This window comes from Etheostoma spectabile, chromosome 1 (genome assembly GCF_008692095.1).
Source record: "Etheostoma spectabile isolate EspeVRDwgs_2016 chromosome 1, UIUC_Espe_1.0, whole genome shotgun sequence".
Lineage (NCBI taxonomy): Eukaryota > Metazoa > Chordata > Actinopteri > Perciformes > Percidae > Etheostoma > Etheostoma spectabile.
This window is the reverse complement of record NC_045733.1, coordinates 4,758,851-4,773,772: the sequence shown is the minus strand read 5'-3', so window position 1 is coordinate 4,773,772 and position 14,922 is coordinate 4,758,851. Positions and strand designations below refer to the sequence as shown.

Sequence of the window (14,922 nt, the reverse complement as noted above, 5' to 3'; positions counted from 1 at the left end):
CAAAGTAGTTAATGAAAGGACAGCAGGCTGTAGCATGCTAAGAAGCAACTGTTTTCATGTGTGGGGGTGTTTCCTATAAACACAGGCTCTGCAGACAGAGAAGTGACTGAAGCTCCAGGGGCTACATGGCTCTGCCCACCCCGGAGCCGGTGCTCCTAACACGGGCAAAGTTGCTTCCTTTGCCTCGACGACTGACTCACCCACACATCACTGCCTACACCAGCCAGGCAGCACAGTCAGCAGGCCTAAAAGAACAAAGGGGCTTTTTTGCGCTTTTAATAAAAAGGTGATAGCGCTTAATCAGACAGGATCTGATGTCTGTTTGTATGAAAAAGGCACATACAGGAACTCTCTGCCTTGTTAGATTGTAAATTTCAAATAGAACAGCACACATGTATTCTCACCACGCATCACAATGAAAAATAAAAAAGCAGCGGTATTAAATAAACCTGACTAAGAAGGCAATCCATTTGTTCACCAAGTGCAACTGAAATGAAATTACATACAAAACAAAGTTAAGAAGGACACATTCCAATTAAAAAAAGGTGAGTCCATGATAAAATAAAAAGGCAGGAATGAACTCTGGAAGGGAATTTTTCTGTTTCAGAGGGGCAGAGTGGGTAAGTCTAAGGCTGGCATGTAGGGTTGAGGGAGTGAAGAGAGATGAAGGGGAGAAGGATTGAGAGGTAGGTGAGGAAAGGTTGGGGCTGAGCTCTCTCTGTCATAAATCATTTGCAGGGTTCCAGGTCCCAGGCTGCAGTGGATTAGGGAGCAAGGTGTCCAGGGACAGCCAGGAAGGAGGGGACTATCTGATTTAAGAGCCAGAGCAAGGGTGGACAGCTGGGGTAGCTAGGCTTCTCTGGAGCCAGGGCATGGAGCGCCGCACACAAACACACACACACGCACACACACGCACACCTATTTGATCAAGCATAATTCAGCCTTAAAGGGTCAGTTCAGAATTTCTGACATAAGGTTGAACAAGTTAATAACCATCAATTTAACCACCTGATGCTCATTGATGCTTCTTCATACAACCACAGAAGAGAGCTCAGAGTTGGGAGATCTATCACATGTTTTGTGTGTGTGTGTGTGTGTGTGTGTGTTGTGTGTGTGTGTGTGTGTGTGTGTGTGTGTGTGTGTGAAACGTAGACACTGACAAGGACAAATGTATAACGGGGGATTATAACACCACCACACATTGACAAGCACACCCAAGCGTTCGTGCACTCACACACAGCACATTAAGTGGGTCAGCAAGAGTGGCTCCTCTTTGTCCCAGTATCTCCGGGGACACCAACTAATTCAATCCTGTGTGGATATCATCCCGTTGCTATTAGCAGTTCTGCACTCAGCTACACTAATAGGCCTGCACGATATTGGAAAAATCTGACATTGCGATATTTTTTCCCCTGCGATATATATTGCGATATGAAAAAAGAAAAAGTCAGTCATTTTTAGAAGATGATATAAATAGCTCTATTTGGAAATAATGATTCATTCTCGACTACTGCGGTGATTTTGTAGGGGAGTGCATCTACATTGAAGAAAAAAAATGAAAAAGGATCTTTTCTAATGCTTTACAAACTCCAAAGCAAGTAAGCGCTGTGACTAACGTTACTCTTCTGAAGTGATTTTGGACTGAAATCAGGTAGAAATACTCTGGTTGACTAGCATGACACCATTGTATTCATATAATACTATCAACTATCAATAACGTGAATAACAGTGACTGCATGTTGCTTCCTCTAAATTCCAGGTTGTGTTCGACTAGTGGGGCCATCTCGTTAGTTTGATAAATTGATCAGATCTGCACGTCACGCGTACTAGCAACAAACTCTGTGTATCCAATAATAATTAAATCAGTGTAAATGACGTTAGATCAGACCCAGACTTCTGCAGTTTTATGTTTCCAGTGTCGCGGCTCCCAACCGTAACGTTAGTTGGGACAGACGAACGCCTTGTTTCTTTGGGCTAACTATATTAGCTTTAGCCTGGCTGGTAGCAGCTTTCTGCGGGGGAAATGGCCGGGAGACATTGGGATTATGCTGCATTAATCAGGTGATTTAGTTCATATTTGCAGTGAACATAAAACACTGACTACTGTAGCTTCACTGACTACCCATCAAAAACTATGCGTATCACTGTGTCAGCGGCAGCCGCTGCCTACGGTCCTTTTCTACACACGGAGAGCCTCACTTCACATAACAAACCCCGTCGGACTAATGTCACGTACACACGTTGCTAACATGGCTGCCTGTCTTAAAGGGGAAGGATCGGACGGTAATAATCATTTAAAGGAGAACGGTGGAAGTTTACTTTTCTATCAAGCAGCAAAAAAGGATTAGCGTCAACATCGCAACGTCCTGCGATGTGACTATCGCGCATGCGCACGTTGCTATGTCGATGCTAAAACACAATATCGTTCAGCCCTATACACAAACCAGCAATGGGACATGGAACAGTGCACAGACACAATTATATGACCCCCCCCCCCCAACAAAAACACACGCAAAGACCAAATATACCACAACACATGTGCAAGCCCAGGAGGAGGCACAGAACACCTAATCCATATGGTTTGCAAGTGAAGGTCTGGTGGCTGGATGTAACAATACATTTAGCTCTTACTTTGGTTTGATATACAGTATAATAAGGTACTAGGAATATTTTCATTAAGACATTTGGCAGTCAAACATTAAGACTAAAATATACAGAGAGACTAAATCAAATAAAGCTTACTACTGAATTCAATCACCACCTGAGCACACACAGGAGAAGCAACAACAGAGAACACAACTGTGCTTATAAATTTCCCCTTGACAATTAGTGCACAGAATGATTGTTACCATTTTTTTGGTTACTTATACAGCCAAAATGCTGCCATCCAGCAGACTCCAACTTGACAGTGTCATAAATGTCAAATCCCTGTTGTGGACTGTGTGGCTTTACCTCGAGGTTCTTCCGCCTGTTTTGCCAGTTTACGGAGGGCTGCAGCAAATCCGGAGTGAGCAGACTGGGTAGCAGGGCTTCCATTTGCTACGATGGAGCCATTGAGAGGCGACGGGGTGAGGGGGCTGACCGTCGCCGTGGTACGGGTCGCCGTGGAGATCATTCCTAACGATGGTGACTTTGGCTCATGGCTCATGCCTACACATTTCAAAAGGGAGGAGAAAGGGAAAATGGGAAAATATTTATAACCAATGATTTATGTTCAACAATAACCAACAAAAACACTTGAGTCATAAGGACTTAAAATACATTCAGGCCTACATACAAACGCATATATTGCAAGAAATGTCAAAAGCCAAGTGAGGTGCATAGATTTTGACCTGACAGAGACAGTCAGGTCAGAGTGTGCTGCTAGGTTTGTGACAGCTGTGGCGGAGGGGCTTTGGTTGTATAGCTTAGGGTCAGAGGTGAGAGGTTAGCAGGGCACGAACCCTTCCCGTGCTCAAAGAGCTCCAGTCTGTCTGTGTGTCTGCCAGAGGTCCATGGTCACAGAGTTTACGCAACACCTCTACTGAACATGCTCCAACACTACGAGAGTGACTTTAATTCTTTGTGTCAGTATATTATAGTACCGTAGATGTTAATAAATTCAGTGCATACACATCCAGTGCCCTCCCTGTTAAAATGATACAAATTAGCAGCTCATTTGCTCCCTCACATCTATTACTTACAAAAGAAATTGCTACCAAGGAGGTGCTACTGAGACCCTTCTCTAATCAGGAAGGTAGAGAATCTTAAAAACAAGAGGAAGGAGACATCTTAAAAACAAGAAGAAATAAACTGTGATGTTTTAAATACTACCAGCTGGATGTTTTAGGAGTGTTGAATGTATTATGGGATTTCTTGGGTCAATGGTTCTGAAACTGAGAATATAAAAGAAAACTTTTAGTTCAATTCAAATAAGTTAATGCTACATAATAAATAGATTAAGTATTCACTCAACTGCAACAGTGAAAAGGGTTATTTTTTTGTCGTGTCACTTTTTAGTCTCACATTTGTAAGAACTTTGTGGTTGTTCGAGAGGGAAAGAGGGTGAGGAGGGTTAAGACAGCTGTCCCTTTCCTTCCTGTGTGTGTGTGTGTGTTGAAAGGTGACACTGTGTTGACAGCCCCTCGGTCAGTGGAATCCCTAAATGCCAGAACTTGTGTGATGAAACACACACACACACACACAATGTAAATTTTCAGCTAATGACTTGCAAGACAAAGACATATTCACTGAAAAAAAAGTTGTTTACTAACATTATATCAATAGCACAATTAGATAAGTAGGAGTTGTATCCGGGTTTACCCCAGAGGCTGAGAGGGCTATAAAAAGATCATGTTCCCTCCTGAGAAAAGAGCAGAGGCACATCTCTGTGTGTGTGTGTGTGTGTGGGTTGTTTAAGAAGACACACACAGCGGCAAGTCAAGCATGAGAGAGAATTCCCAACACCTCTTGAGTTGTCCTGCCTATAACCTCCCAGTTACCCAGTGCACTCACAATGAACCCAGCACACAATTAATAATGGGATTTAACAATGACTACTGTTAAGCAAACACCCACACCAACTGCCTAGTCCGTAACGTAACTTTGTCTAGACGCACAGTACCGCTCCTCCCTCCCTTGAGAAAGTAAGTAAAAGTCAAAGTAATACACTTGGAACTTTTTGCAAAAATTAACATAGCACAGAGAAAGAGTACACCGTATTTAAAGCACGTATCAACCACACACATAAACCACAGTACAAACAGGCACACATGCGACAGTGAAAGAAGAGACGGACAAGCACAGCTTCACAAATACACACAGACACGCATATCCGGAGGTCTGGCAGCGGTTCATGACCCCCCCCTTATAGATTAACAGCGTGGCTGAAGCTCCTTACTGCACAAAGGAGTGGAGCCGCCTGGATCCCCCATGGCTGCATCTTCATGTTGAGCCCAGCCCAGCACACACCGGCAGCCAACGACCGGACACACGCCATCTTCCTGCTCCTCTCTCTCTCGGTCTCCGCCTATCTCCTCTCACCCGTCCACCCTCTCTCCCTCCCTGTCTGCCTTCCTGTCTCTAGTTCTGCTGCTCACAAAGACCGTTTAGAGCTTATCTAACAAAGCAACTCACCACACATGCTGCCTATCTCTCCCCTCCATGCTCTCTCTCTCTCTCTCTCCCCCCTTCTCTCTCTCTCTCTAAGTGAGAAAACAGAAATTCTTAGCCTAGCAGCTGCTGCGATGTCACATGACCTTACGCACCCACCCACCCACTACATCCTCCCTCCCTCCTCACACTCTCCCTCACTCCTCCTCCTCCTCCTTCCCTCTCAACCTATAATTCCTCAGCCATTTGTAGATAACAGACACAGGCATGCATGCCCTGCCAAGGCGAGTGGGAGGAGGGGGAGGGTAGAGGAGAAGAGGAGAAGAGGAGAAGAGGAGAGGATCTGAGGAGGAGGGAAGAGTGCTCAGCCGGTCATCACATCTGACCCCATTGCTGGGGAGCGACAGGCAGTGTGTATGTAGGGGCGTAGGTTAAATATGTGAGGCGCCCTTCCCTTTTTGAGACACAAAGAAAGCGAAAAGAGAAGAGAAAGAAATAGGACATGTCCTGGCCTGTGTCAAGCTCAGAATATCTGCCTCAATTCAATTCACCTAGCATAGTTGTTTTGTCACAACTGAAAATGCTTATCAAGTAAAATTAAAGTAAGAGAACGGCAAATACATCCAAAACAAAGGTAATGAAATCTATTCTCTCTAAATTAACATTTACCATTACATACAAACAAGGAAGTCATACCAAAAAAGTCCAAACAAACTTTTACAGTATGTACACACACACACACACACACACACACACACACACCTATTACCAGGAGTTCTTATCAAGGTGAAGGAGACTGCGTAATGGTTGTTCGGGGGTGGAGGGCTCAGGAAAAGGGTAAAAGTGTGGGTTTGACTTCCCCTCTGTCCATCCTGCTGTCATTGCAGGGGTGTGAATGAGTTGTTTCTTTAGTCATTTCCTCCTTCCGTCACTCGCTCGTTTTCTCAGAACAGCGAGGGAGCGAGTGCGATGACAGGGAGAGATTATCTGTGGGGTACAGCTACATGGTGGCCAGCATTGTGTCAAAGGCCACCTCTCAACAAAGCTCCTTTCTGTTCCGCAGGACTCCCCTGAGAAATCACAGGACCGCCACACTCTCCTCTGTCTTTTTCTCACTCTTTCACACCTTCTCTGTCGTGCATCACGACAATCACTGTTTTGGAAAAGAGTGTCTCTGTGCTGTCTGCGTTGATGTTGTCTGTCTGAAGAAGCTCGCATGAAACAACCACAGCACCAGAACATATCATAGCAGGGTAGGGACTGAGGGGGTTGCAGGTGCTTATTTAGCTTTCCCAAAAAATATGCTTGTTCACTCTTACTCTGCTGGTACTCAGAGTGTAGCTCATGGGGCATCCTGGTGGCCTGGGGGTTGACCAACTTTGTTGCATGTTATCCTCCATCTCTCTACCCTTATTTCGTGTCAACTTTCTTCTCATGCGTCCAATAAAGACAAGAATGGCCAAAACATACAAGAAGAGAAGAGCAGCTTTAAGGGAAATCTACGTAACTCTGCAGCTGAAAGCTCATAGCTTACCCGTTCAACCATAGCAGGGTTAAACACTTACTACTTCCAAGGCAATGAAGATTTAAAAAAAACAGAGAGCCCCTTTTCTACGGTTTACTTTTTTTTAAAAAAAACCCACTAAAATCAGGCTTCTTTTCTTTGGGGGCAAGTGATGATAAATTGCTGATCTAAGCCCCCCCGGGGGTTTATTTTTGTAAATTTTCCAGTTGTGGCCTGCCGTATCTTAACATCACATACAACACTTTGCTCAGTTCGTCACGTCTTGGCTTACTTTTTCAAAAATCCAGCGAGGGAGTGTTTATTTTAATCAGACGGAGTCCTCTGGGTAAAAAGCAGGGTTCACAGCCCTTCAACGTGAACACAAAAAAAAACGTTTTTAAAATTATAAGGGGGGACTAAGGCAAAAAAGGCACAGGTGATCCCCCTTGAAGTTTTTGAACCTAATGCAAAAGGTTTTGGAATTTGAAGAAATTTTAAAATTTGGGACGAGCCAAACTTTAAAAAAAGTTTGTGATAACCCCAAAGGGGCAAAAGGGTCGTTTCCACCAAAACTTCCCGATAATTTAACCTTGGAAAGTTTATCCCCCAAAGGGAAAAAAAACACCCGAAAGAAAGGAAGTTGGGGCTAACACAAACAGATCCTGCCCCTACCACACAGAGCAGTTGACTGCTAAAGGTAAGGGGAAACACCAGTTTTAAAACCGCTGGGAGTTTAATCCCCCAAACCCCCCACACACAAACACACAAAAACCACAAAACACACACCCCACACACCACACAAAACACACCACAAAACACACACACACCCCACAACACACACACAAAATCCTTTTTGGGGCCCCGATTTCCCAACCACGGGGGGTAAGCAGTGGCAGCTCTAGGTGGGTTTACCTTTAACCCGGGAAGGGGTTTGCCCCATCCGTTAAAACACAGGGCAGTGCCCTGGTCTGTATCTGATCCAGAAACCAACCGGGGCTTGGCCAAGCCCCCCCCAGAAGGGACGGGAAAAGGGTTCTCCCGCGCTGGGGTACCCGGGGGGTTTTTTACTTTTTTTTGGGGTAAATAGATGCTTTTTTTCCCATTGGGGGGCCTTTGGGTACATTGTCCCCACCTTCGGCTTGCCAAAATATTGTTTTGGGCTTAAAAAACGAGCCCCCCCGGTCATTTTTCTTCCCTAAAATGCCGAAAAATATCAACATCAAAAACGGGTTGGGCCCAAACCAACTCAAACCTTTTTTGCTTGGTCAGTTTTTAAACTATGAAATTTTCTGGGGGAAACCCTAGCCTCTGGGGTTTGGGTTTTTTGTTCCACTCCTACTTCCTTTTCTTTTTTTACTCTAACCAATAGCCCCCCTTGGTTTTTTTTTAAATTTTTCTTTCCCTGTAATCCGAGCTGTATTTGAAAATAAAAAACCAAACATTACGGCTGCTTACGTTAAACTGTTCCACCAGAAACCTACGGGAAAGGGCTTTTTTGATTTTTTAGAAAAGTTTACCAAATTTGTTTTTTTGGGATTAGAAAACAACTAAAACGGGAAATTATTTTACCCCAGGGGGTTTTTGGATTTTTTTAAGTGTTTTTTATTGTGGGAAAGCCATTTCAAAATATGTAGGGAGGAATTTTTTTAAAAGTGTGGCCTTAGTGTATTGGGGGGGGGGGGGAAAACTGCGGGCCAAGCAAGCCCCCCAAACCACTTTATAAAGAAAAGAAACCCTTTTTCCCACAATTGGTATGGGAAAAAGGGAAAACCCCCCTTAGGCTCAGATCATAAAAATCTGATCACAGTTGCTCTGATCCCGGTCAGGATTCCAAAAATGGACATCACTCAGGGGGGAAAGCATTTTAAACCAGAGGCCAAAAGGTTTTAAAACACCCCCTATAAAAGACCTAGATTAAGTGGGCCCAGTAACCAAAACAAAAGGGAAAATTTAGAGCCCGGCTTGATGAGAACAGCCCTCATGAATGGTTGACTGACTTGATGTGCTGACAGGCCCACGCACCACACACACACACAACACACACACACACACACACACACACACACACACACACACACACACACACAACACACACACACACACACACACACACACACACCACACACACAGTTCCAGGTTTATTTAACTTCTAGGATGATATGTTAGAGCAATCTACCCTAAGGCACTGTAGAACGGATGTGTATGTGTGAGAGTGAATGTGTGTTTTCACATGCACGCCCTTTTACTCCATACCAAAGAACAGAGAAAATCATAATATCAGAGAATTCCTGGAACAGCGTCACAGCAGAATCAAGGGCGACAATTCCACTGGTGAATGAGAGAGAGAAAAGAGGGGAAAAAACGGGAGACAGAGAAACAGGGGGGGGGGGGGGGGGGGGGGGTGCGAGAGAGAGCAAGAGAGAAAACGAGAGAGAGAGCAAGAGATCAATCAAGAAAGAAATTGGAGTATTGCCTGTGTCTGAGCTGTCATTATACAGCAGAGAAAAGACTACATCTCCCTCTGACCTGGCTCGCTTTCAATATCTCACACACACACACACACACACACCTTTTTGCAAAGAGAGCAGTCTTCCGGTTTTTTACCTTGTGACTTTAAATCCCTCGCCTCCTACTTCTCTTCCTTTCCACCACATGCTCTGTACCCCCCCCCCCCCCCCCACCGACACACACAAACTGCCAGCTCACAACAAAACAGAGATTTCAAAGACCAGCCAGCATCTCCCTCCCTATCTTCACCTTCCTTTCTTTAATTCTCCAATCCACAGCCACAGAGAAGCAGATTGTGTCTTGAGGGTAGGCACGAGCTGAGATGATTTTCTCTCTTCTCCTCCTCCCTACATCTGACTCACCCACCCCAACAGCGCCATTTCCTCTGTCTGTTAATTACATAGCGGCTGTTCTAGGGGTTGCTGGGGTTGTGTGTGTGTGTGTGTGGTGTGTGTGGTGTGTGTGTGTGTGTGTGTGTGTGGTGTGTGTGTGTGTGTGTGTGTGTGTGTGTGTGTGTGTGTGTGTGTGTGTGTGTGTGTGTGTGTGTGCACGCATGTCATCTAGGGAGTGTGTAGCTGTGTTCTCTGAGACACCAGTGTGGCGTATGACAGAACCGTCTGGTTACGCTTCACAACGCTGCTTAGAAAGTGTGAACACATACACACGCTCGCACAGACACACACTTACGCATACACATGGACACACACACAATCCTTCTGTGTCTCTGGCTCTATGTGGTCCATGCCCCAGAAGTTAAGCTGCTGTCTGTATGGCTGTGCCCTCTGTAGGGGGACACAGCCCCGCTGCTCCCCTGATGAGAGGGCCAACTTCAGCCCCAGCCCAGCTGTTGGACTGAGAGGAGGTAGAGATCATCATCATCATCATCTTCATCATCATCATCGTCAACTCTCTTTTAATAAACCTCATCTGCTACATAGACAGGAAAAGGCTCTTCCCAGGAGGGGAGGAAGATATGACAGATGTTGCAGATCTCACATATATTCAAAGCACAAATAATAGCAAATGTGTACAAAGAAGGATCTACCATGGAGCTTATCAAGGTTTCTGCACCTGTGATGTTGTTCAGTCCCACAAAGGACCTGGATAAATTGTATTGTTCAATACTGCCTGGGGACATCACCCCATGTAACATGTTCCAGTTATCATCATCTCTCTCCTTCTCTTCCTCCTTCCACAAGCCTCCTCAAGAGATGAGCATGATTTTCGCCACCTCCCCTACATGCACTCCTCACTTTATCCTCTGTTCAATCTCTCTCTCCCCTCTATTTTCTCTTTCTCTATGTGATGTACTCTGCTGGGTTGTGGTTGCCCAATTAGCACTCCAAGTGCTCTGCATGGGCCCTGACTCCCAAGTGGCTCCACCGCGCGCGCACGCACACAAACACACACACACGTTGCAGTATAATTGGTGTGTGTGTTCTTGCATACGTGTGTATGTCTCTTTCCTCAGACAAGGAAGACAACCCACCGTTGTCATGGCCACACATCTCAATGAATAGCCACTACGACAAGGTCTTTATTGGCCACAGAGCTGAGACCTGTGGTGTCCTTTATTCTTTCAAGTATTTGACCACTTATTTGTAGAATAGAAGCTCATTGAAAAATTTGACTAGTCTACAAAATTTTTGAGGGTCAAACCAGATTATTCTTAATGGCTCTTGTGTTTCTGAAAATCTCAATTTTAGAGTAGGATTACAATCAGGTTTTTGATTGTTAGCTGGACTAGGGGAATGTGGGCAGCCCATCAAAATCAGGCCTGATGAGTGTGCACTGTGGTGATAAATGAATGACCCTTTCTTTCTAAAGCACAAATGCTCACGACTTCCCTAGTCTATATAGGACATATCTATGAAATCAAGATGTTGTTTAAAGATTAGATTTACACAATTATGATATGTTTAACATGACCTTGGATTAAGGTTGACCGGAAACAATTATTCGGCTAACTGACCAACAGAAGGATAATTTTGATAATTGATGAATGATTTGTCATTAATCAAGCAAAAATAATAATAAAGTGCACAAATTCCTAAGGTTCTTACTTCAGAAATAGGAGGATTTGCAGCTTCTAGCATATATCAGAGTAAACTGATTTTGGAATATGGGTCAGACAAAACGAGACATCTGAAGATATCACCTTGAGTGCTATGAAGTTGTGATTGGCGTGTTTTCACTATTTTTTGGCATAGACCAAACAATTAAACAAAAACATAATCATGCAGATTTATTGATAATAAAAGTGGTTAGTAGTTTATGAGCAGCTTGAGAGTCAATTTCCAAAATGTATGCATGCAGAATATAGTTTATTTAATACTACTTGAAAGCCATGCAATATCTTTTATGTGGACTATTTCCTTTGAGAGTATTTATTTGATCTATTTAAATTTTGCGGCATTTCAAAGAGGAAGCACGTATGGTTGATGTGAACCCAAGATCAGAAACAACATATATGGAAGACGAAGAAATGAGGTATAAACAGAAATAAAAATAAATAAAAAAAGAACAATGCCCGAAAATTGATTCCCTTTAGTAATGCAAATACCAGCCAACTAAAACAAGGTAAACTGGCAACTAAATCTTCTGTGTTAAAGCACGTTTGACACAGAAACTGTGGCCTACACCAACACAGGCATGCAGCTCTGTCCATAATCTGATTAAAACACATGGCCACAAAGCCCCCCTTCACTTCTTCAGGCACATTTCTGACCTTGCCCTCATACACGAGGGGGCATGCTAACAAACAGGCACACAATATAACAGTCAGCAGATATATTGGACCAAGAGAGAGAGAGGAAGAGGGAGAGAGAGACAAACAGACATGTTAAAGAGAGATAGAAGCAGACACCGATAGAGGGAAAAGGAGATGATGATGATGATGATGATAGCAAAAGAAAAGGCCTTTGTTGAAGAGTAGCCTTTAGCACAATGCTGGGTTATACTGTGAGAGTGTGACTGGAGAAAGCACAAAGACAAGACAGATAGACCCACAGACAAACACACACACACACACTCTGTATGACACATGCAGAGGACTCACACCAATAAATGCTGAATGAAAGAGGCCCCATTTGGTGAGGGCAATAGTCAAGTATGGTCAGTATTGAGTGTGTATGATTCGCTTATCTTATGCTCTCATGTAGCCTGTGTTGTGTTTGTTTGGCTAAAGCTTATCAGTCCCTGGTGCATGAAAACGACAGCAGCAAACATCAGTTACTCAAACATGCACACACATATTCTAAAGATATCTCAAGCATAGTGTGGTCTGGTGACTGACTTTTTGTGTGTGAATGAAAATGTTTTCTTTTTTCAGTTGTCCTCAAACAATTTAATCCAAGCTAAAGATTGAGAATGCAAAAAAAGGTAACATTGTGAAAAAGGTTGCTAGTAATTAACTCCACTGAACACTGTGCTGTGTGCTCCTGTCTAAATGAAATCACACTGGATATGAAAGCAGCACATGTCCAGTGCGGTCCAGGGAATGGGTCTTGCAGCAATACCTGTACAATTGTTAAAGGTGGTCTAAGCAATGTTGGGTGACGTTACTTCTTGTTGGTGTTCGCCCCTCCCTCCTCCTCATCCCGTCCCCTTTCCCTCCCTTCTGTGCACTAACCCCTTAACCCTCACCTCCAAATCCATCTTGTTGGTTATTGGCTGGAATGCTGGAAGACTGCTTATTATGTTTGGTAGTCCAGGTGGGCAGAGTTTGTTTTTGTTGGTGTTTGTGGAGCCTGGGATGTCTACAGAGACTGTGTTTTTTACCGTGTGTTCAGAGGACAGGCAGCTCGCGGATAGTCAGGAGATGTTTGCTGTATGTGACAAAAACTGTTATTGTAAAACACGCGTGACATCGCTTAGAGCATCTTTAATGCAGCTCTAATTGGGAACTAGTCCTTGTCTATATTACCGGCATTATTCTTTCCAGCTATCATTGGAGATCAAGCCACTGTTTGGTCGTGATCTTTAACGAGATCCATTGCATGTACAATTAATTGTCTAGCCATACAGTACATTCATGTGGTGCATCACTAGGTGTGTGAGTGTTTGCCAAGCAAATGAGCACCACACCCTTAACATTAACATATTTGAAAGCTTGTATCACATGTATCCCCCCCCCCCCCCACACACACACACACACAGGATTATAAAAATGAAGTACTGTTTAATGGCAATGCTGGGTGACAGGCACATGCATTTCTACACAGGCCTAGCTTACAGAGCATGTTAGGCTTGCTCGCTCACAGGAAAAGTAAACACACACACACACAAAGTGATAAGCAGCTTTATCAGTGACACATGGAGCAAAAGCAGTAAGCGTAAGAACAAAAGTCATGAGACACAGGAAGTTTTTGGTACTCTGGCTATCTACTTTACAACGTTTTCCTCTGAATCTGTTTGTCTGTACAAGCATATGTCCACCCACATATCTGTTCGTCTTCCATTCAGATAAATACTTTATGACCTGTTTGTTCAGCTGTCTTCAGTAGTCACCACATTTACAGCTTACCTTTACTACCTGTTTTTACACCCAGTAGGGGAAGATTAGACACACACAATCACTTGCACTCTTTCTTTCCATCTAAAAAGGAAAAGGCATCAAACGGGGCCTACTGCCACAAAATGTAACAGGCAGTTCTAGCTAGGAAGACAGAAGAAGAAGAAAGGTGAACAGAGAGAAAGAGAGAAGCAGACAGATGAAGAGAGAGAGGTGGTAGAAGAGATAGAGACATGTTGGCCAAGGAAAACCTGTATTTCCTAAACATCCAACAGTGGTTTCGCTTTCATCACACAGGCAGACCACACAGCTGCCCTTCCCTGACAAACAAACAAAGAGAGCAGCATGTACTGTGTACCCACATTTTCATACAACCTCAGGACATTGTTGTAACGATAGTCAAATCCAAGCCTCGCCCAGTCAACACATCCCATTCTCTCTAATAGCGAACTATATAGGCCCATGCAAAGGCCTCTCTACAGTCTGTGCTATTCAAAGCTATCAAGGGGGGGGGAGCTGTTGATAAGGAAATGCAAAGTGGGTCACCTTTAACTCTAGGCTCCTTGTGTAAACAGTATGGGGAGCTGCTTGGGACTCTCCTAATCACTCTCTAAACAGAGCCAGGTGCTGTTGCCACAGACAAACTGTCACCAACACTCTGCTCAACACAGCTGCCGTCTCGCCCCCCAGACACTCACAGCACTGCAGGCTACCGCAGCATGACAAACTGCACGACAACACCTGACAACATGCCAACCTAGTGAAGACGCCATCACAGTATAAGAGTTCAACTCATTTTAAATAGCAAATCATAAACAAGAAATTTTGTTCCTCGGAGTAAGATTTGCATAAGTAATCACACTCTTATCATGTCCTGAATTATCAGACACATGTAAGTAGTTGACAAGGGAAGACAAATCAACAGAAAGTTAGCTGACTCACAGCTTCTACCAAGGAGGTTGTGATTGTTGCCGTAACGTAGTTTGTCTCTCTGTAAATAGGAGCAAACAAATAGTTTATTTTCATGAAATGAGAAATGAGACAAATAAAGAACACTTTGCATTTCAGAAAAAGACGATCCAGATTAAAAAGATTTCTGCCACTGAACAATGTGTTTATTGTATGTTTTCTTGCTATTTCTATGACACTCAAATCAAGACGATTCTGACGCCTTGGGAAATATTTGCAGGGTCAAGAATTCAATTTGAATTTAAATGTCAGCATGTGTTAAATCACTTTGGAGAACATTTCACTATTATTGTTTGTTCTCTTAAATTGTCCCAGGAAAAGTGGATTTCAAAAAAAG

At 43.8% G+C, this 14,922-nt stretch overlaps 1 protein-coding gene across 5 annotated transcripts in view; it reads right to left on the bottom strand.

Annotated features, from left to right (window-relative positions):
- gse1b (Gse1 coiled-coil protein b) overlaps nt 1-14,922 on the bottom strand; it is a 165,554-nt gene that overhangs the window by 21,473 nt on the left and 129,159 nt on the right. For 4 of the 5 annotated variants that reach the window (XM_032504582.1, XM_032504573.1, XM_032504667.1 and 1 more), the window contains one exon: nt 2,953-3,150. In XM_032504582.1, the coding sequence (XP_032360473.1) occupies nt 2,953-3,150 (198 nt within the window). Of the gene's footprint in view, nt 1-2,952; nt 3,151-4,879; nt 5,176-14,922 lie in introns of those variants that run through there. The other variant, XM_032504749.1, reaches the window with a different exon arrangement.